This window comes from Parasteatoda tepidariorum, chromosome 2, assembly GCF_043381705.1.
Source record: "Parasteatoda tepidariorum isolate YZ-2023 chromosome 2, CAS_Ptep_4.0, whole genome shotgun sequence".
NCBI classification, from domain to species: domain Eukaryota; kingdom Metazoa; phylum Arthropoda; class Arachnida; order Araneae; family Theridiidae; genus Parasteatoda; species Parasteatoda tepidariorum.
The window spans coordinates 58,948,613-58,968,378 of NC_092205.1; the positions used below are offsets into that span (position 1 = coordinate 58,948,613).

At 26.3% G+C, this 19,766-nt stretch overlaps 1 protein-coding gene across 1 annotated transcript in view; it reads right to left on the reverse strand.

Annotated features, from left to right (window-relative positions):
• Positions 1–1,129: 1,129 nt before the first annotated feature.
• The window catches only part of LOC107438053 (GRAM domain-containing protein 4), a 33,138-nt gene continuing 14,501 nt past the window's right edge, over positions 1,130–19,766 (reverse strand). The window contains exons 9-19 of the mRNA XM_016050214.3: positions 17,346–17,431; positions 14,523–14,568; positions 13,203–13,265; positions 13,075–13,118; positions 11,984–12,093; positions 10,404–10,558; positions 9,603–9,705; positions 6,519–6,609; positions 4,941–5,022; positions 4,764–4,832; positions 1,130–1,843 (exon numbers count right to left, since the gene is read on the reverse strand). Coding sequence (XP_015905700.1) covers positions 1,679–1,843; positions 4,764–4,832; positions 4,941–5,022; positions 6,519–6,609; positions 9,603–9,705; positions 10,404–10,558; positions 11,984–12,093; positions 13,075–13,118; positions 13,203–13,265; positions 14,523–14,568; positions 17,346–17,431 — 1,014 coding nt within the window. The 3' untranslated portion in view covers positions 1,130–1,678. The remainder of the gene's footprint in view (positions 1,844–4,763; positions 4,833–4,940; positions 5,023–6,518; positions 6,610–9,602; positions 9,706–10,403; positions 10,559–11,983; positions 12,094–13,074; positions 13,119–13,202; positions 13,266–14,522; positions 14,569–17,345; positions 17,432–19,766) is intronic.

Genomic DNA, 19,766 nt, shown 5'->3' on the forward strand with positions numbered 1-19,766 from the left:
GAATCACAATACAACAGAACTTCCATAGCCAAAAAATAATATTTTAACATATCAATTCAGAATTCAAGATAATTAGAAAGTATATACATACTACAATTAACTATAGTCAGCAATAATACAAATTTATATGATTCCTTAAACAAGAAATGTGATGCTGCACTTCTCTTATCTGATACCTTGTCATTGAAATTACTTATTTGTTTTGGATTAAACTTATCCTTTAAATTTTAGTGCATTTTAATTTACATACTTTTGCAGAATTTTTTACCATTACAATCAAATTTGTAAGCATTTTTCTTCATGGACTCACATATTTTGCTATGAAATGTCATAGTACTTTCAGTCCTTTTTCTAATGCCAAGATTAAAAACCCTTTTTGTTATTTTTAAATCACCAAGCATAACACTTTTTTTAAAAAAAATGGCAGTTTTGTCAACAAAAAGCAAATAAAAATTTTAAAAAATAAGACCTTTTTTTTAATTTTTAAAATAGTTATGTTAATTCTAAAAACAAATTTCTTCAAATTGACAGTTAAAAAATATATACTACTATAACACTTGCAATAAATGTATAATCAAAAACTTTCAATTTAGAATCTGCAGAGGAGGGTAAGAAAACTATAATAGTTTTATTTCTGAACTAACAATTATATTTATAACGGTCTGAGGATAATTATAGATACACAAAAAATTTAATTGTATATACGCTTGAAAAACAAATATTATTTATGGACGGCTGCTGAAGTTTCTTAAAGTAATGACCACAAATTGAAAAATTTTGAAATTTTATAATTACCAGCTTTTACAAACCATTATATAACATTAACAAATTATGAAATTTAATATTGCTAAGATAATTTTTTAGTAAAAATCTCACTTACAAGCAATTATTTTATACTATTATAGCTTACTTTTTCATTTAATACAATTTAGTAACTTTTTTTGAATATGTATTACAAATATTTTACTAAAAGAATGTAAAATCTTGATTTACAATTTTAAAATTTATAATTCAAGAGAATTCATAAAAAATATATAATTACCACTAATTGCCTCTCTTATTTAAGTTTAAGAAATCATTATTATTAAAATTTTGAAGAAATTTTTTTGAGAAGACAATGAATTTTGGATTTTCTTTTACTTTTTTGGAAAATAAAACTGTTTAATAACAGGATCAAAATAAGTTACAAGCGAGAAAATATTACAAGGATATAAAACAATAAAGTAGAAGTTGTTTATAAAAAAAAGAGCAAATAAATAGAATAAAACAAAAAAAATTAAGCAATTAATACATTTATGTTTTCAACTTCAATGTCACTTGTACTACCATTTGAAAAAAAAAAAAAAAAAAAATGATANATTCTCAAAGTAATTTCTTATTACATAAATTTCTAAAAATATCTCAGGCTATGACTTTATTCAGCAGATGATAAAAAAAAATAAGAATTTAAAATAATGAACATCAACAATCATCTAAAACAAGAAATGGAAATTCCATTAACCATCTTGGCGGATGACAAAAAAGGGGCTCATAGAAGGTAATATTAAATTCTATCAAAATATGAATCACATGCAAATGATGATTCAATGTACATCTGAAGCTCTTATTTAAGGATTATATTACACACAGAAAGCAACAAGACTGGGAAAGATGAGTGAAATAGGCTACAATGAGTTGATCATGTCGTTTTCTTTGTGCTTGTAGTTGGCTGTGCTTCTTCATGCTCTGACTGCATTGATGTGATAGCAGAAGCAGATGCCCAAGCTAAACCTGCTTTTGATCCCGCATCTATAATGCTTTCCAAAGTTTCATCTCTATTTAATATGGCGCCAAATATGTAAGTCTAAAATATAAAAAAAAATTCAATCTATCTCTAACAAAAAAATATTATAATAAATTTAAAAACAAATTGAGTTTTAAAAATAGCAGTGAAACGATTAGAAATAACTTCGAATCCTCTATGACAAAATTTCAAACTGTAGCAATAACACATAAAAATATTGGGTAGTGCATAGTATTTAGATCTATATTGCATTTTGTTTCAAATATGCAATAAATTAAGAATTTCTAAGAAATTAAAAATTTCTGTTTAGATAATTATGACATCAATAGTGCAATCTTAGTTAGATCTCAATATATGATACAAGAAGTTATCATGTAAAACAAGATAGAAAGTCAGAACAATTACAAGAAAAACTATGTGTGAAAAGCTTTGCAAAAAACCCTGTAATAGAGTAGAACCTTGATTGATTGTTTCTTATATAATCCTTTATTGCAAATGATGTAAACCAGAAAATGACAAATGTTCCTCCTGAAATTCAATAGATTAACATAAAATAACCGATTATATTTTAAGTAAAAAAAATTATGTGTTTATTACAAAAACAAATAAATGTTTCTATTTACGATGCAAGAGAAAGATAATTAAATACATTTATTTATTTAAAATAAATAAACATTTTAGTTTGAAGTAATATTTTCTTCTCAGAACAAATAGTAAATGTTCGACATGTGTAACAGTTTGGCTTTTCATTTTCTTTAAGTTCATGAGAAGGTAGAAAGTTCCTTGTTGTTTCAAATGCTTTGAGGCCTTCCCCAAATGTTGGCACAGGTTGTAGTTCTGCTTTGTTTCCTTCACCGGTACCACTCCACACATTTTTAGCTTAGGCAACCATTTCTTGAAACAATAACACAAATTTCAACAGATGCATACATATCAAAAGTGATATTTGAAGCATTTTCCTTAAAAAATCTTCCTTTTATTAATTCCTATCAGGAATTAATGTTTTTCTACTCAAAATAAAATAACTTCAATTTTTATTAGAATCTGAATAACAAATGTGGAAATCAAAAGCACTTTAAGCAGATATTAACATTATAGGAATAGCATTTGTGATGGGAGGGTTGAAACAAGATGATACATACTGGAAAACGAAAAGTGCAGGATAGATGAATCCCAGTTCGACTGTGCTCATATTTCCTTTGTAGAAACTATAAGCACATTTTTAAAATTCAAAAGAGTGGCAACAAAGGTTGCCGAAACTAAATGAATTAAACTCAACGAAAGAATTTTTTGTCTAATAAAGATATTATTTGAACAATCAATGATCTATATGATCAAATTAAAATCACACGTCTTTACTTTGTGCCACTGTAATTTGTTATCCTAAATAACTTTGTTAATTCAGGATAAACCTAATTTTTAAAATAGTTGAGGAAGCACTCACATGTCTTTAAATATGTAACATATGTAAATTAAAGACCTCAAATTCCGTATAAAATCTTTAAGTTGCACTGAATATTATTTTATTTTGAAAAGATACAAACACACACACCTATTTATTTATTTAATTTACGGAATCAGGTATAAGTTTATCTAAGTAGATAAAAGTTTTGTTTCAGTTGCAGGAGATTTTTTTAATGTATTAAATTCATGAAAATTACAATTTAAACAGATTAGTTCCAAGACAGATTAAATTGGATTAAACTAGCATATTAATATCACAAAATGGAATTTGATGAAAAATGAAATATTAATGTTATCCAATTAAAAAAAATTTCAATGTTTAGCAAACTCCAGAGATCAATACCTTTTTTTAAAAAAATTATTAAAAAGTTCAATTTTTAGTTCTATACATTTAAAGTCTAATTTATTTTATTTCTGAGATCAGTCTAGAAGTCGATGTTCTCTAGAACATGAAATTAATTTCAATAAATTTATGTGTCTGAACGTTTTTATCATTGTCTAAAACTGATACGAAAAATATATAATACATTTAGCAAATTCTGAAGAAAGATAATTTTTATAATATTATTACACGGTAATGGTAATAATCTTCTGTAAATTGCACCTATCTTGTTTAACACTTTAAAAAATCGTAATCCATAGGCTTTTATTCTGGAGTTGTAGTAATCTTGGGCTATCATATTTCTTTATTAAAAAATAGTACCAAATGATGAATTGCGATAAATAAATAAAAATTAACACTTCACACAAGTCTTTTATTAAAAGTATTTAAAAGAATTAAGAATGCTATAAATCACAAGTTAACAAAACTGTTGCATAATTCTAGAAAAAAAGTTTTCAAATGAAGAATTTTCAGTAAACAAATTTGATTGATTTTTCAGAAAACAAATTTACATGCCCTAATGCAGTTTATTAAAAGTAATCTATTTTTAATTATATGCATACTGAAATAAATTAAATAATTACTCTACAACAGAATCAAATGTATAGAAACTTTTTAATGTTAACTCATTGGCAACAACACATTCTATTGTAAAAAAAAAAAATTCCCTTTTAATGTCAACATACTTTAAAAAGATCATAATTAAAGCTATCTCAAATTATAATTTATATCCATACAACCAGCCGCAAAAAATCTTTAGTGCTAAAGTTGACAGCTCAGTTAATTTAATGTTTTTTTTTTCCAAGTCTAAATTTGTAACTTTCTTGGCAAAGTATGGGGTAGTCTTTAACAAAATTTAATAATCTCTAAAATTCTGATCATGAAATTTCAAAATATACTAACACTTGATATTGTGAAAATTTTCCTAAAAATGTTTAGTGAAAGGCTTGCTCTTGTGAAATTAACATACATATTGTCTATCAAAAGAATATTATAAATAAGAATATAATAGAATTCAAACTTAATACAAAAATTATTGCTTTGTAATAACCATTACATTCGTTATCAATAATGACACACAAAAAAACTCAATTCAAAACATATACAAATAAAAAAAAATATTGAAAAAGTCACCTTTTCAGGAGAAATCATAGTTATTTCAATAGCCATTCCACCACCAGGAATCCAAGGATACGGCTTTGCCTATAAATCAAAATAACAGCAAATTTAGTTTATTTCATATTATTCACAGAGACCCATTCAGTTTTAAGACATTTAAAAAAACATTTTTATGAAATGATCGATTCTCACCTTTTCCACTTTACTAATGTTTCTCAAAGCTAACACTAAATTCTTAGGGGTGATAGACTTAGAACGTTCAAAGCACAGAAAACTAAAACAGAAAATAGGTAATTAAAATAACAACAAAAATGTCCCCAGTGTTAAAGAATTAAATTATATAAAGAAAATAATTCCATCCATAGGACTTCTATAATTTTTTTTCCCAAATTAATTCTGAGTATGCGCTTTACTACAAAATATTACTTACTTTTGACATACTGAAATTAATAAGATAAAAATATTTAAACCATCCATGTTATAGAAAAATATACAGTAGGCTCTCGACTACCCAGCCGCTGTACTAAATAGCCTAGTAAAAAAAGTGGAATATTAGAACTCGCCATTGGTCCAAGTTCTATGGGAGGAGGAGGTTGATAAAGAGGTCCTGTGTTGTCAACCTCCTCCCATTATCCTGTTGATAACAAAACTGGAAAAAACTGTGTAGTTTGTAATTCATGAATTTTTGAGTTATTTTTGAGCTAATCATTTATCTTAAGTTGTGTAACATATATGCTTAATAACAAAGGAAAGAGAATAGAAAGTGGATCTTGGTTCTATCTGGTTTTTTCATTTTTAGATCAGGCCTACTCTTCCACATTTAACCTGATAGTCAGGAGCCCACTGTAATTTGATTTTAAAAAATGCATAATAATATTTCTATTACATCAAAAGCTAACAGGAATCAGGTTATGTGATAGGTCAATGACTTAATAAATTTCTCTATAATAACACTTATAAGTCGGTTATCTGGACTGTCGAGCCATTAATAAGTTAAATATAAAGTTTTTATTAATATTATAAAAAGCCCCTTTGATTTGAAAATTAGTAGAATATATATTTAGTGGTCACCAATCTCATTTGAATAACATGTTTCAAAACATAAACCATGTTTAAGGTGAGGATACATTTTCTTTTCTTCAAACATTTAAAATCTAAATTTCATATAAAATAAAATGTACTTTATATTTTCATAAATAAGAATACATTCATAAGCTTCATTCATTTCATAAATAAGCATACATTTGCACATCTTCCCATTTTTAGCACTGTTGGAAAAAAAATTGTGCACATAATAATTGCTTGAATATGATGCATTTTAGTATGAAAGTAATAATAAATAATCACTGATAGAACATATAATATTTAAAATAAATAATATCTGATATTTTATTTCGGGATTTGGGTGTATCAATGTTTATGTTAGGTAAATGAAAAAGGTTAGTGGGTAAGGCTCAAATTGATTAAATAATTGAATTAATCACTTTCATGAAAAATGAATAATATTTATACTAATGATACATAAATATACCTAATGAGCTATAGTTTAGATAATGTAATTTTTTAAAAAATTTTCAGGCAGTTGCATGCTAAAATTGTAACCTATTTAAATATACAAAAATTTGACATTCAAGGGTTAAACTTTTATCAAAATAATGGTAGCTTCAGAAGCAACAGCTTAGATAAATTCCTTATATTCCAACACTTCTTCGACTTAACTGCTTAAATCTAATTGTTTATAATAAAACAGTTTTAGGAAAGAAAACAAACCTGTTTGTCAAATACAGACGTCCATTTTTAAAAGCAGCAGTCAATGATTTATCCTTATTTATTAGAGTGCATCTTCGGCCACCATGCCAAGCTAAATAAAGTAATTACAAGAAAAGTGTAAATACAATATATAACAAATATAAAGAATTATAACTTGGAACAAAAACCTAATAACTAGATCTACTTAGGGGTTCTCCTTGTTTAGGTAAACAGAAGTTCCATGACTCAAAGATACCCTAGTAAACCATTACAAGGCTTAGCTAACTATTTTGTTCAGAATATATAAGCGAAGTATAACCAATTTCAACCACTTGTACAATTATTCTCAACATTCTATCAACCCTATTAGCTTAGAAAATATATTTTAACTATCAACCTTCTCAAAAAAAATAATGTGTGAAACTTATTTTTCATAAATTTAATTTATATGTTTTATTACTAAAAACCATAAAGAGTATCTAGTTCCCGCAGCATAAAAGTAGATAACTTAATTTTTTACAACAAAAAAAAAAGCTCAAAATTAATATCTTAATAAATAAGGGTTATGGGTTTTACTACAAATTTACATAGTGTTTGAAATGCACCATACTTCTAATTGAACTTTTACATAAATATGTAAATGTAGTCAGAGCAGTTTTTAGGGGCCCAGGGTCTGTCTTCATTTGGGGGCCCTATATGGGAAATTTTAAAAAAAAAATTATTTTTGAATAATTTTTACTTTTTATTTTAAGAAAGTAAAGCAATGATACATTATTATAAAAGCTTTAATACATTATTTGCATAGAAAGTTTAAGGTAGCAATGCTTTTTTATGCACATCATTTCGAACACATCATTAAAATCAATTTTTTGCAAGATATCATGTTCAATGTTCATGATTGGGAAATGATTCAATCTTTTTTAAGTCATGCTATTTCTTAGTGTGTGCTTCATTAATTTTAATCTGGAGAATGAACATGTGCCACTACATTCAGTTAACATGAGTGACAATTGTAAAATGTCACTCATAAAAAAAAATTGACTAATGTCAATGTATGGAAATGTGTCTTCAAGATAGTAGTTTTTTACTTTTTGTACATCTCATCTATTCCTAATTGGTCTAACTTAATCTAAGCCAAATAATACTGGAAATGTTCTAATTATAGCACTAGTTCTTTTTCATTCATATCATTGGCATAAAATCTTCAAAAACTATAACAGTGTAGTATTAATTTCTTGGAAGTTAAGGAACTCAAATTTGGAGAAAAAAAAATGAACAAATCAGCTATTGTTTAAAAGAGATTTTAATTTGAAAGAGATTAATTTCCTTAACATATTTTAATCGATGTGTTAATTACTGGGAGATAAACTTCAAACATTTCGCTACTTTGTAATATAACATCCGCATCTCCATTATAAAATGTCAAAGAGAAATTCTTGAAGAAGTACGCGTCATCTTATCTTCAGCTTTAAAATTAAGTAAATTTTCCTCAAAAATGGTTTTATAAGTAGAGAACTTTTCTTTCTGTTCCCTCACAAAAGTAATCAAGGATTCAATCAATTTCAGACCATCATTGAAAGGAAGACAAAGAAAGTGAGAAGGAGAAGAAGGAATCTGTATGTTTACTGAAGTCTGGTTTATTCTTGATAACATATCACCACAAAATTCTGTCAACACAATATTTTCCAACTTCTTCCATTTCTTTAGAAGAGTCCATCGGTTCTTTAGAAGGGACCATCGAGCCCAGAGAGCATCGTGTCCAGCTTCTAGACGCTCTTTGTTCTTTTCTAAAATTTGAAGAACGGCCATAATTTTTCCTTAACTTTCTTGCAGAGCCGTTACTGTGTCTAAATGGGTGGAGTACATAGTATCTGATGGACACTTTACGACTAGTCCAAATTCTAAGCATTTTGTTAAGATATTCCACCGATGGGTAGGACTTGAGAAAAAAAAGGAGTCAAGTTTCTGCAAAAATTGGAAATAATCCTCTAAGAGGCATCTCTCGGCTTCTTCACGAAAGTATGTGCTAGACATGGTAAAAAAAATGTTGTGGGAGGTTTCTCTTTTAACCTTGCTTATAAACCAGAGTACTTGTCTGCCATTTTTGATGCGTTATCTTGCGTTTGTCCTCGGCAATCACTTATAGTTATGCCTTGGTCATTAGGAAAAGATACAATAGTATCAGACAAGTACTCAGATTAATGCCTTTCAATTGAAAAAAAATCCAAAAGTTCCATGCCAATTCCGACGTTCACATATCGGACATCAAATGTCAGCTAATCCACATGGAAAATGTCTGGTGTTGAATCAATACTTACATAAAAATATTTTGCTTTCCTCAGTTCTGCTGTTATTTTGTTTAATACTTTATATTCTACAATTGATTCAGCTTCGATAAATTACAAATCAAAGTTGATAAATAAGATGTATGTCCATTACCCTTGCTCCCATAATTGTTTATAAGTCCAGCAAGAAAAAGGGCCATGTTTATTCAATAGTTATAACGTTCCCAAATAATTTCCATCCATTATACTGCGATCCAATTGTCTGACCATCTCCACAGAATGCTAGACATCGTGATGCTAAAAACTTTGTTACTTCTAAAATTCTTCTGAATACTTCTCAATCATTGATTTGGTTGTTCATCTGATCAGTTAAAACTATATCTATTAAGCATTCATTTTCTTGAGAAGTAAATCCTTGTAGCATGCTTGTGCCCAATCATATTTTCAAGCTCTAAAATCCACACATGATAATGTTACCTATCTTTTAAGCCACTTTCAGAACTAAATGCATTGTTAATAATTGCGGAACGGCCGCACCAGAAACATTACAAAACTTTAAGAGCGGCAAACTTTTGAGCCATAAGACATACATGGGTGTAAAAGTCTACGCCCATCCTTAAAAACGGCTCTGAATGTAATCAAAATGCAAATTAATATCCTAATTTAATATAACTTCTAACATAGCTAGAGAACAAAAATGAGACAATAATCTAATAGAAGTATCATTAAATATGTATTTAAATCACAGTCTTGAGAGAAAAAAAGAGAGAAATTAGATACATGAAAAAATAATAACCAGTAAGTCTGAAAAATACTGTACCTGGAAGAGGTGTTTCAGTAGTTGGCAAATTGAAAAGTTCACAAAAATTTTGATTTTCAGATGATAACGAAGTACCAATACAAATGCTTTGATTCACAACCAGCTAAAATATATAATGTAAACCTCAATTGAAATCATACTTGAAATAATTAGATATAATTTAAATGAATAATTAAAATATGGTAATTTTTATCTATCACAAGTTTTTAAACACAGAATAATTAAAAGAATACTATACAAATACTGGGACCCATTTAATGCAAAATAAATGAAGTAAAAAAAAATATGAAAGTGTAAAAGATGAGATGTTAAACAAGACTACTGCAAAAATAGCCAGCAAAGCTATCTGAAAGATAGCTTTGCTACACAAACTATGATGAACTACACAAGCAGTTACAAGGTTAGCAAGCAGTAGTAAATTCTAAAATTGAGATTTGTAAGAGCCTCTTTATTAATCATAAAATTTTGCTCCAACCTATTACTTCTATTTTTTATAAAATTAAAAATATAGACAAACTGCAACAATGCTATTTTTGTAACAGTTGACTCAGAAATAATTAAAAACGATTTTTCAAAAACTTTTTTCTTTTTTCTTTACATTGCATACATACAACTCAAAACATGAAAATGAAAAATATGGCAAAGTAGAGCAAAATGTTGAAAATTAGTTCGGCCATTCAGAAGTCATTAAGCAAAGCCACAAGAAGCAAAAATTTTCTTAAAAAGAGATAAACAATATAAAACTAAAATTTTGAAATAAATATTTAAAAGTCTATAATTGTTATAATCGTAGGATGATACCTTATCCAATTCTGCTCTATTATGTTTCCTCTCCAGCTGCGCATCAGTTGGCAAAGTTTTCCACAATCTAGCTGTTGTATCGTGCTTTTGTTGCACTCGTGGAAATCGAAAAAAAATGTAATCGATGATGAAGAATTTAACACCCATATAAAATCCTGAAAATTAAAATATAGTGAGCAAAAAAACATAAACATGAACAATGTACAGAATAACCTTTTTAAAGCCTGGGTGATACTTTCTTGCAGCCAGATCACAAACAAATCACAGCTTTAAAAAAAATGATTACCACTGATATCTATTTAAACTTGCTACAAAAAAACAATTACAATTTAAAGTTACATTAATCATATCTTTCCTAATAGGTTTTTCATCTATTTTTATACATTGTTTCATCTATATATTGTTTCACCCATTCATGTTTTATTTATATAAAGGTTCATCTGTATCCAAGCCATTTTTTGTCCCTAATTTCCAAACAGATTTCAGACTTTCCAAATAAATATGGAAATCTTTTAAAATTTACAAATAGGTTCGCACAAGTGTTAACATAATGGGTATGAAGCTGGAAAATACCTTTCTTATGTTAATTCGCAAAAAAATTAAACCACAACTGAGTTTAAAAAAATTTTAATAGTAACTGGGCAGCCACAATTTTAAAGGAATATGCATTGTAACAATAATGGCGAAGAGAAGTACTTTTTTCAGCGCAAAATAATATTAACAGTTTCCAGTACTGATGATAGTTTTAAGTTAGCTCTGAAAACAAATAGTTATCATAGTAAAGAAATGATTAAAACTTGCTCACTGACATCAAAGAATTGAAGATAGCAGTTGAGAGTTAAAGATATACTTGGATAGAAGAAAGAATGAATTGATTTAAATTGGATTCTTAAGAAAGCCAATAAGTCTGGTCATTCTATAGGCTTTTCATAGCTAAAAATGCATTAATCTAATATTAAAGTATAAAGATTTTTAAAAAAACATAGGTTTTTAATTATATTAATTTCTATAAAATATGTTATCTAAAATTTAGATACAAATTTAACAAATTTGAATCTAATCTTTAATCAGAGAGATACAAATTCAACCATAAAGTTATATACATACTTACACATGTGTATAACCATATTATCACATACAAGAGTATAAAATTGTTGGTAGTTATTCAAGCTACTTTTTATCTTAATATCTTTAATAAGAATTTACTAATGAAATCGATATCCTTAATAAAACTTAAATTCAAGAGATTTTCAAAAGTATTTATTATTGTTTCTCAATTGAGCAGAAGTTTTAAGTATGAGACATTTTGTGTTAAACACTTAACTTTTAATTTTTTTTTATTTTAAAAAAATAACAATTTTTAAAAAAAATATACATAAAATATTTATTTGTCATGTTTATTTTATCAAAATCAAATTCTTGAAAATTTAAAATTTAAAAAAAAATTTCTATAAAGTTATGTTTTGAATAGAAAATATTTTCATTAAATTAAAACATCAAGTTCAAAAAATTTGAACATTTATTGAAGTCGAAAAAAGTTACACAAGTTTACGAATAATATTAAAATAATTCATGCTTACCCATTATAGTGAATAACTGATGTGCAGAAAAAATACATGATGCAATGAAGCCAAGAATGAACACAAAATATAAATGGGCAGTTACTTCCATCTGCTGCCATAACATCAAACTGTAAGATTGAAAATCACATGAATTAGCACATTTTATACTAATAAATAAGTGTGCTTTTTCAAAATTATACCAATGTAATTATTATTGCATTAAAATGTTACTTTTTTTGTACTTTCACTGAGAAGAATAAAAATTAAACATTAAAAAATAAAAAATAATAGAAAATTATATAAATATGCTAATAAATTACTTCATAATAACTTAATCATTGTACGAACACTGTTGGAAAATATATTCAAAATATATCATTTGTTATAACTAAACATGTATAATTAGAATTAAATAATTAAGGGAGCCCTAAAATTCACATATTCAATTTCAAAAAACAATTTTAACTGAAAACACAGCATTTTAGTGAAAATTTATTTTTTGATTGATGCATAAAATACGAAATTCAAATCTAGATCAAGTTTTAAGGCACCCTTAAAATATAAATAATAAAAATATAAATAGTAAATACTATTCAATAACATACAGTGAAAAAATCTATTTTAGTAAGGGATAATTTCACTGCTTTACAAATTTAGATTAAGATATTTTAAAATTATAATATACGACGTCAGAATATTAATAATTAAAAATTAAATTGAAATTTTGGATTTTCATCTTACCAGAAATGCAATTTATCATGAAAAATTAAAATGAACTTTTTTTTCGTTTAAAACTGCTTAAACCAGCAGTTAATGCACATTTAAATCCCAGCTAAGTGAATTTACGCGCCTTAAAATAAAAATATTTTCAGTGAGATAAAAAAATAAATTGTCAAAAAAAATTTAAAACACTAATCACCCACGATCTGAAACACTTTTCTGAACCAAATATACAGTCAAATAAAATATATGTTCAAGCTTTGTAAAACAAAATATATAAGATATTATATAGAATATCATAGAAGAAGGGAGGAGTAATAAGTAAAACTTTTGATTGATAAAATAATTTATAGAATTCTAAAACTGAAAAGATAAAGAGAGATGCTTACTTTTTAATCTTCTCTAAACAATCAGCCATATAACCTAATTTATTCTGTAATGTACAAAATAATATAAATATCAATGGTAATTAATTATGATAGTAAAGAAAATGTGAGCTAATATGCAGTCAACAAACCTGTACTTTTCTAGCTACTTGAAGAACCAGTTGAAACTTATCAGACACCCCCAAATCTCCTTCCTAAAATACAATATAAAATTCATTTTTCTTTAATTTCTCAAATAAGCAATTACAGGAGACACTCATTTAGAAGCAAAATTACATTTTTCTGGTAAAAAAAAAATAACAAAATATTTAAAAAAAATTTAAAACTAATTATTATCTATTTGTAAAAATTCAAAAAAATCATAATAAAAATATATGATATTCTATGTAGTATGAAGTCACCTATAGTTTCCTGTAAGTCAAAATTTTAGCTATTAGATTTTGAAAGCAAATTTTCATTTTTGATTTACTCAAAATATTTTCAAGTTTAAGGAGATTATGTTGTTTTTTTCTCTTTTTTTAAGTATATAGATAAAAATCATAATAAAGGTGTCATTCACAAAAAGCCTTAGAAACAATTTACAATAAATTCATTAAAAATAGAGCAAAATAACAAATATTTCCACCAAAGAATATTTAGAACCTACAAAAATAGTGTTTTTTATTGCTTGAAATTTATTAATGCAATAATTCAATTTGTTTCTAACTCAGATTTTTTTCTTTAAAAAAAATTAAAATTGGACAGCGAACCTAAATGAAGAATTTATTATGTTTTAAGATGAAGGAATATAATTTAATTGTTACTTCTACTTATTATTTTATTTTTGCCAAATTTTACTTCTGTTTGTTCACTTAAAAATATTACACTTTTATCTAAAAATAATATTTTAGTCATACAAATTAATGAATGGGTAGCATCCACCTAAAAAATTAAATTTAGATTATTATGAAAACCCCAAATGCATTAAGATTAACACTATGGCTAATACTCTTTAATTATCATAAAACTATAACCCTTCTCAACTCACAGTTTTATGGTTCCCCAATAATCAATCTCAAATTAGAGGTTCAAAAAAAATTGAGATAATACATTTAATTTGAAATAACCACAAAAAGTAATGCATAAAAACCAGTACAAATTATAAAAGATGTTAAAAGGGAAAACTATTTTGTTACTTTTTTGCATGAAACACCATTTTAGCATAAGAGAAATAAGTCATAGGTGTTGGTTATATGTTTTTTTACAACTACTATAACTTCTACAACTACTGCAGTTACATGCTACTCATGTTCACATAAATAAACATTTGAATAACATTTTAAACTATTTTTGCCACATTCTACATGTTCGGTTTGCCGAAGGACCCATTGTAAATATTTTTCTTATATTTCAGTTTTATCAATATTTAATAGTAAAAATAAATATTAAACAAAAAATGACACAAGCTTTACCTCATGATCCTGCTTCCTAGAAACATTCGGACTCAAAAACCATCCTCTGAAAAAGGGTTCTAGCATTAAATTTGAAACAATGTATCATAAATAATTAATATGGAATAACAAACAAATTAGAATTTATTCATTTACCAATTATTTAAAAGTATTTTTGATTAAACATAAATACAAATAGAAGTAAAAATATTTTTTGAAAACAATTACATGTATACAGGAAAAACTTTTAACTACAAAATAAAGAAAAGTATATCAAAAAAATATATTTTAAGACAGTGTCTTCCAAAATGTACACCTAATAGTAGAACAAATGAAGCAAATTTTGTAAAAAATTTCACAAATTCAGCCTATTGATTAATTGAAAATTATTAAAGTTGCTGCGCAATAAGAATATTCAATGGTTGTTCAGCATATTTTTACTTTATAACTGGAGTTGGATAGCCCACTCTGTTCTGAGTTTATGACTATCAATATTCAACTCCATAGCCTTGTAAGTTTGATCCCAATCTAAAAGACAAGGGAACTTTTCGTAGATCAAGCACTGAGTGAACCTAGCTTTTGTGGAGGACTTATTACTGGAACTAGCACTAACCTGTATTTGCATTACATAGAGAGAAAAACCACAAAAACCTAGAAATATTTTAAAATAAGTTTCCAAATATTACCCTTCTCATAAATTATTGTTATTCATTATTTCGGTATGAATTTTGCAAAGATTCAGCAGATATGAAGAATCACATTACAATTAGCCACATAATTGCTGAATATCAGCATAATTTTCATTTCAGTAAAATATTTTCAATGAAAAAATATACTTGTCTCTGCAGCTTCTTTCTGATGCAACTTAGTATTTTTTTTCAAACAGTATTAAACTTTATGAGTTTGATCCATAATAAATGGCTACTTAAAAACTAATATCGAATGTGTATTCAAAAAGAATGTGTTTATTAAAATCTTACTTTGTATAATGTCGACAGACAACATAAAATAATGAATTAGTTATTGTATAGGAAACAGATATTTTCACAAAGAATAGTTTACTTTCAAAAACACTCTTTTACAGTTGCTAATATTTTAAAAATTTCTAATATGGTTTGCACTAAAAGATGGGCACTGACTCATTTTTGGAATACATAGTTAATCTATAGTTAATCTATAGTTTATACAACTGAAGTATGCTGCATACAAAAAATATGTTAAAGAATGTTTTAATATCTACTTAATCAGATTCTGAAATTTAGAGGTAATCTCAGAGAAGAGATATCTAGAAAATCTTTGTTGTAATAATTGATAAATTGTAAATAAAATAAGGAAATTGGCTTCTTTTCAAATTTAGTCCTTTATTTCTGTTTCCAGTTTTGTTTAATTTCAAACATTTTTAACCACAAATCATTTTTTTTTCATGCATACTTCACATTTTCATGCTAGAAGTATAATTTGCTTTTTCTTTATAGCAACCTTATTAAGTTTAGCTTAAAATTAATGTACTCATTTTTTTTTATTAAGTTCTGACAGTTACATTAAATCATAAACAGTATTAAGGATCTTTAGATAATAATTTAAAATCAAAATAATTAAATAATACACAACTGAATTGCATTTTAAATAACCTATATCAATAACTATTTAAAAACTTTATTACAAATTCAAAATTTTAATCAGATAGTTACAAGTTATATTTCCAGAAGACTTTAAATTTTATAATTAATATATGATGCAAATAGTTAAAGGTCCCTTTTACATAGAAAAGAGATACAACCTCCTCCATATCAACCTACAAGATTCAGACCTATACGGCTGGAATTTCTATTTTCATTAGGGAACAAAATAGTCTTTTTGAATTCTTTTGTTTCATTTCATGTATTAACTTTAAAATGTGGTTCATTAAATTCAGCAAACAAGCTTTAAATGCTTTTGTTTTTAATTTGCAAGCATTTTTAAAACTTGAACTTTCAAAAAGTTTTAAAATACTTACAATTTTAAAATTTGGTTCAATAGAACATATTCTAAAGAATAAAAAGAAGGAAAGAAATATTCAAAAACATTAACCTACTCAATAAATAAGGAACTTAAATAATTGAATCACCTTTCTATTTGATGGGGACTTCTAAAGATTATTCTTAATTTTTTTTTTTTNTTTTTTTTTTTTTTTTGAGAATTTCTTCAATTTTAAAATTCTTTAACTGTCATTTTTATAAAAATTTAAAATTCTTAATTTCAGAGCAAATTTATAACATATGTTCCAAGAATTAATGATATTTATTGCTTGAAAAAGAAATTAATTTGAAAAGAAAAGATCGTTATTTTTTCATCTCAACTCGAATTTAACATATTGAGCAGGATACAATCATATTATGCACACAAAACTATTAATAGCTAACAAAATAATTAAACTTTCAACAGAATATTAACTAATATTCTGTAGAAAGTTCACTTACAATAATAAATAGCATACGAAGTGAATATATATATATATAAAATTTGAAATCACAGAATTATCCAAAATTCAAATTGTTTATTAGGAAATTCAAGGAAACTATTGGTTTAAGTAATCCAATAATTTAAATAATCCATATTCTGATTAAAAAGTTTCTACTGTAATATCAAAATGTCTACCTGTAATTTTAATTTTTGCTTTATTTATGCTTATCATGTAGCTAAATATTTCAGCACAAGAATAACGAAACTTTTCTACATACAAAATTTAACATTTCATTAAAAAAATGGGAATAAGAAATTTATATTGTTAGTGTACATGAAAAAGGATTAGCAAAAAAACAAAAAGAAACTATAAGGGTATTGTGTTAGAAAGGAAAACCTTACTTGATATAGTTGAGTGTTAGTTGAGATATAAATAAGAAGAGGATCAAGGAAAGAAGCCAACCATGATACACAGTATACATATAAACCTATAAAAAGTAAACAACCCATGCAAATTGGATGAAAAATTAACATAAATTATACGATACAATCACTGCGACAAACTATTACTTGAAATATTTCCATGAAAAACTTTTAAAATTTAAAAGTATTTTTTTTATTGACCCAATTCTGAGTTTATGACTTTCAATGTTCAACTCTACAGCCTTGTAATTTTGAAGACGGAGTTCCCAGAAGACAAGGAAACACTTGGATCAAGCATTTGGGAAAAACTAGCCTTCTGGCAGGACTTTTTAAGGGAACTAACTCGCATTTGCACTACAGGGTGAGGAAAACCATGAAAACCTCCCATGGTTAGCCCAATAGCAAGGGCTATCCCATAATCAGCCTACCACTGAGGATATTTTAGTGCAGCGCTGTGGTCAGTGCGAGCCAAGAGTAGAATTCATATCAACCAGCCACTGCTAGGATTCGAACCAGGGTTCCCTCATTGGGAGATGAACACTCTATCCCCCAAGGCTCTATTAAAGGTATTGTATAATATCAATAATTTAAATAAGAATTCCAGTCCCTTTCCCTAAAGTGACAACAATAAACAGGACACTTTCCCATCAAGCATAACCTTATCATTTTCAGACAATTTAGAATGATTAATACTTAAAACTTTTCTGCCATTTAGAATGATTTATTAATCCATTTATCTTTTATCTTGACACTTAATATACATTATTTACAAGTTTTTCATGAAAAGAATAATAGAAATGAGTAGCTTAGATGTTCTACTCTGACAGCTAAAGACAACAATTTTTCTTTATAAAGCGTGAGGAATGAGATGACAAGCCACATTTGTAAGCTTGTTGAATGTTAAAAATATTAATATACTGGATATTGAAACAAAAATGTGTAGTTTTTGTATCTGTGCAATTCAAATGAAAGTGGTGTTAGTAGTTAGTCTGTTTGGCTAACAAATAACTTTATCTGGCTAATAAATATACCTTTTGTTTTTCAGGGTAACTGGTCAGAAACCAACCAAGTTTGTTAATAAAGAATAACTGAACATTGGGTTAGACACTCAGTCTTACCTTTCACTAGTAATTGACTCAACAAGCCAAAAAAGTATACAGGTATGGTGATGGGCACACAATAATGAACATCATTTGTTCAGACTTTAATGTATACAAGGATACAGAAATGACAAATAAGTTTCAATAAATAAGACTTAATAAAATATAATGAATAATATATTTTTTTTTTATGCTAAAGTATCAATAAAGTATTTTTTTTACTGTATCATTTAGTTTGTTCATAAAATCTATATTTTTTTTAAAAGTTAATCTGCATTATTTTATAGTAAAAAATAAATTTTATGAAGAAAAAAAAAGTGTACTTGAATATTTTTATTTAAAAGCCTATTTAATTCCTTTTATAAAAATCATGATTTGTATATTGTAGTATTTAAAACAATACAAGTTTCTTTCCCAGTAATGTTCAATTATCAAAATCAACAACTCCCATACTTTAGTTTGTACCTAACTAATGCTTTTAACTTAATGCAGTTTATAAAGTATACGTAATTTAGTTCCCCTAAATGAACAATTCATAAAGGCACAAGCATAAAAGCTTCAAAGAGAGGATGTAAGCCATCATCTGAGATAATAACTTAAAACTATCTCTCAACTCCCCAAACATTTAGGAATTTTCCCTCTTAAGGGGTTTAGGAGTCTGAAAAATAATATAACTTTCAGAGGTTGCAATGTCAATTAATTATTCCTCAGCCAGTAAAAAATCAACTTGTCTTAAAAATTTAAAAACTAAATATAGCAAATTATAGATGTTTACATTGTATGTGTAATTTTTTTTTGATTAACAAAAATTAGCATTTTTTTGCACACATAGTCTTTTCTAACTAAATTAAACTTAAAATTTCATTTTTATTAAAATTAAATTATAATAAGTTACATATGTTATGAAAAAAAGTTTCCTTAAAAAAGTTTTTTAAGTTATGCACGATAAAATAAAAAATTATCGAAATTAGTATGATGAACAATTATAAATTGTTCATACACCTGTTATGTACAGTAAAACCTGTCTATAACGATACTGTAGGGACCTAAATAAAATATTGTTATGGCAGGTTATCGTTATAGACAGGTTTGAAATTTAAAAGTAATGATGAATTAAAACTGAATGAATTAAAACTAATGATAAATTAAACTTCTTTTATAGGCTCCAAATGAAAATTTTACTTAGAATTATGAAACAGCACACAAGAAAAATTTACTTATAATTTTATGAATCAAAACAGAAATTATTTAGAAAAATAATCGGTTAGTTTTGTTTGCTTATTTTTGGAAGCAATTGCCA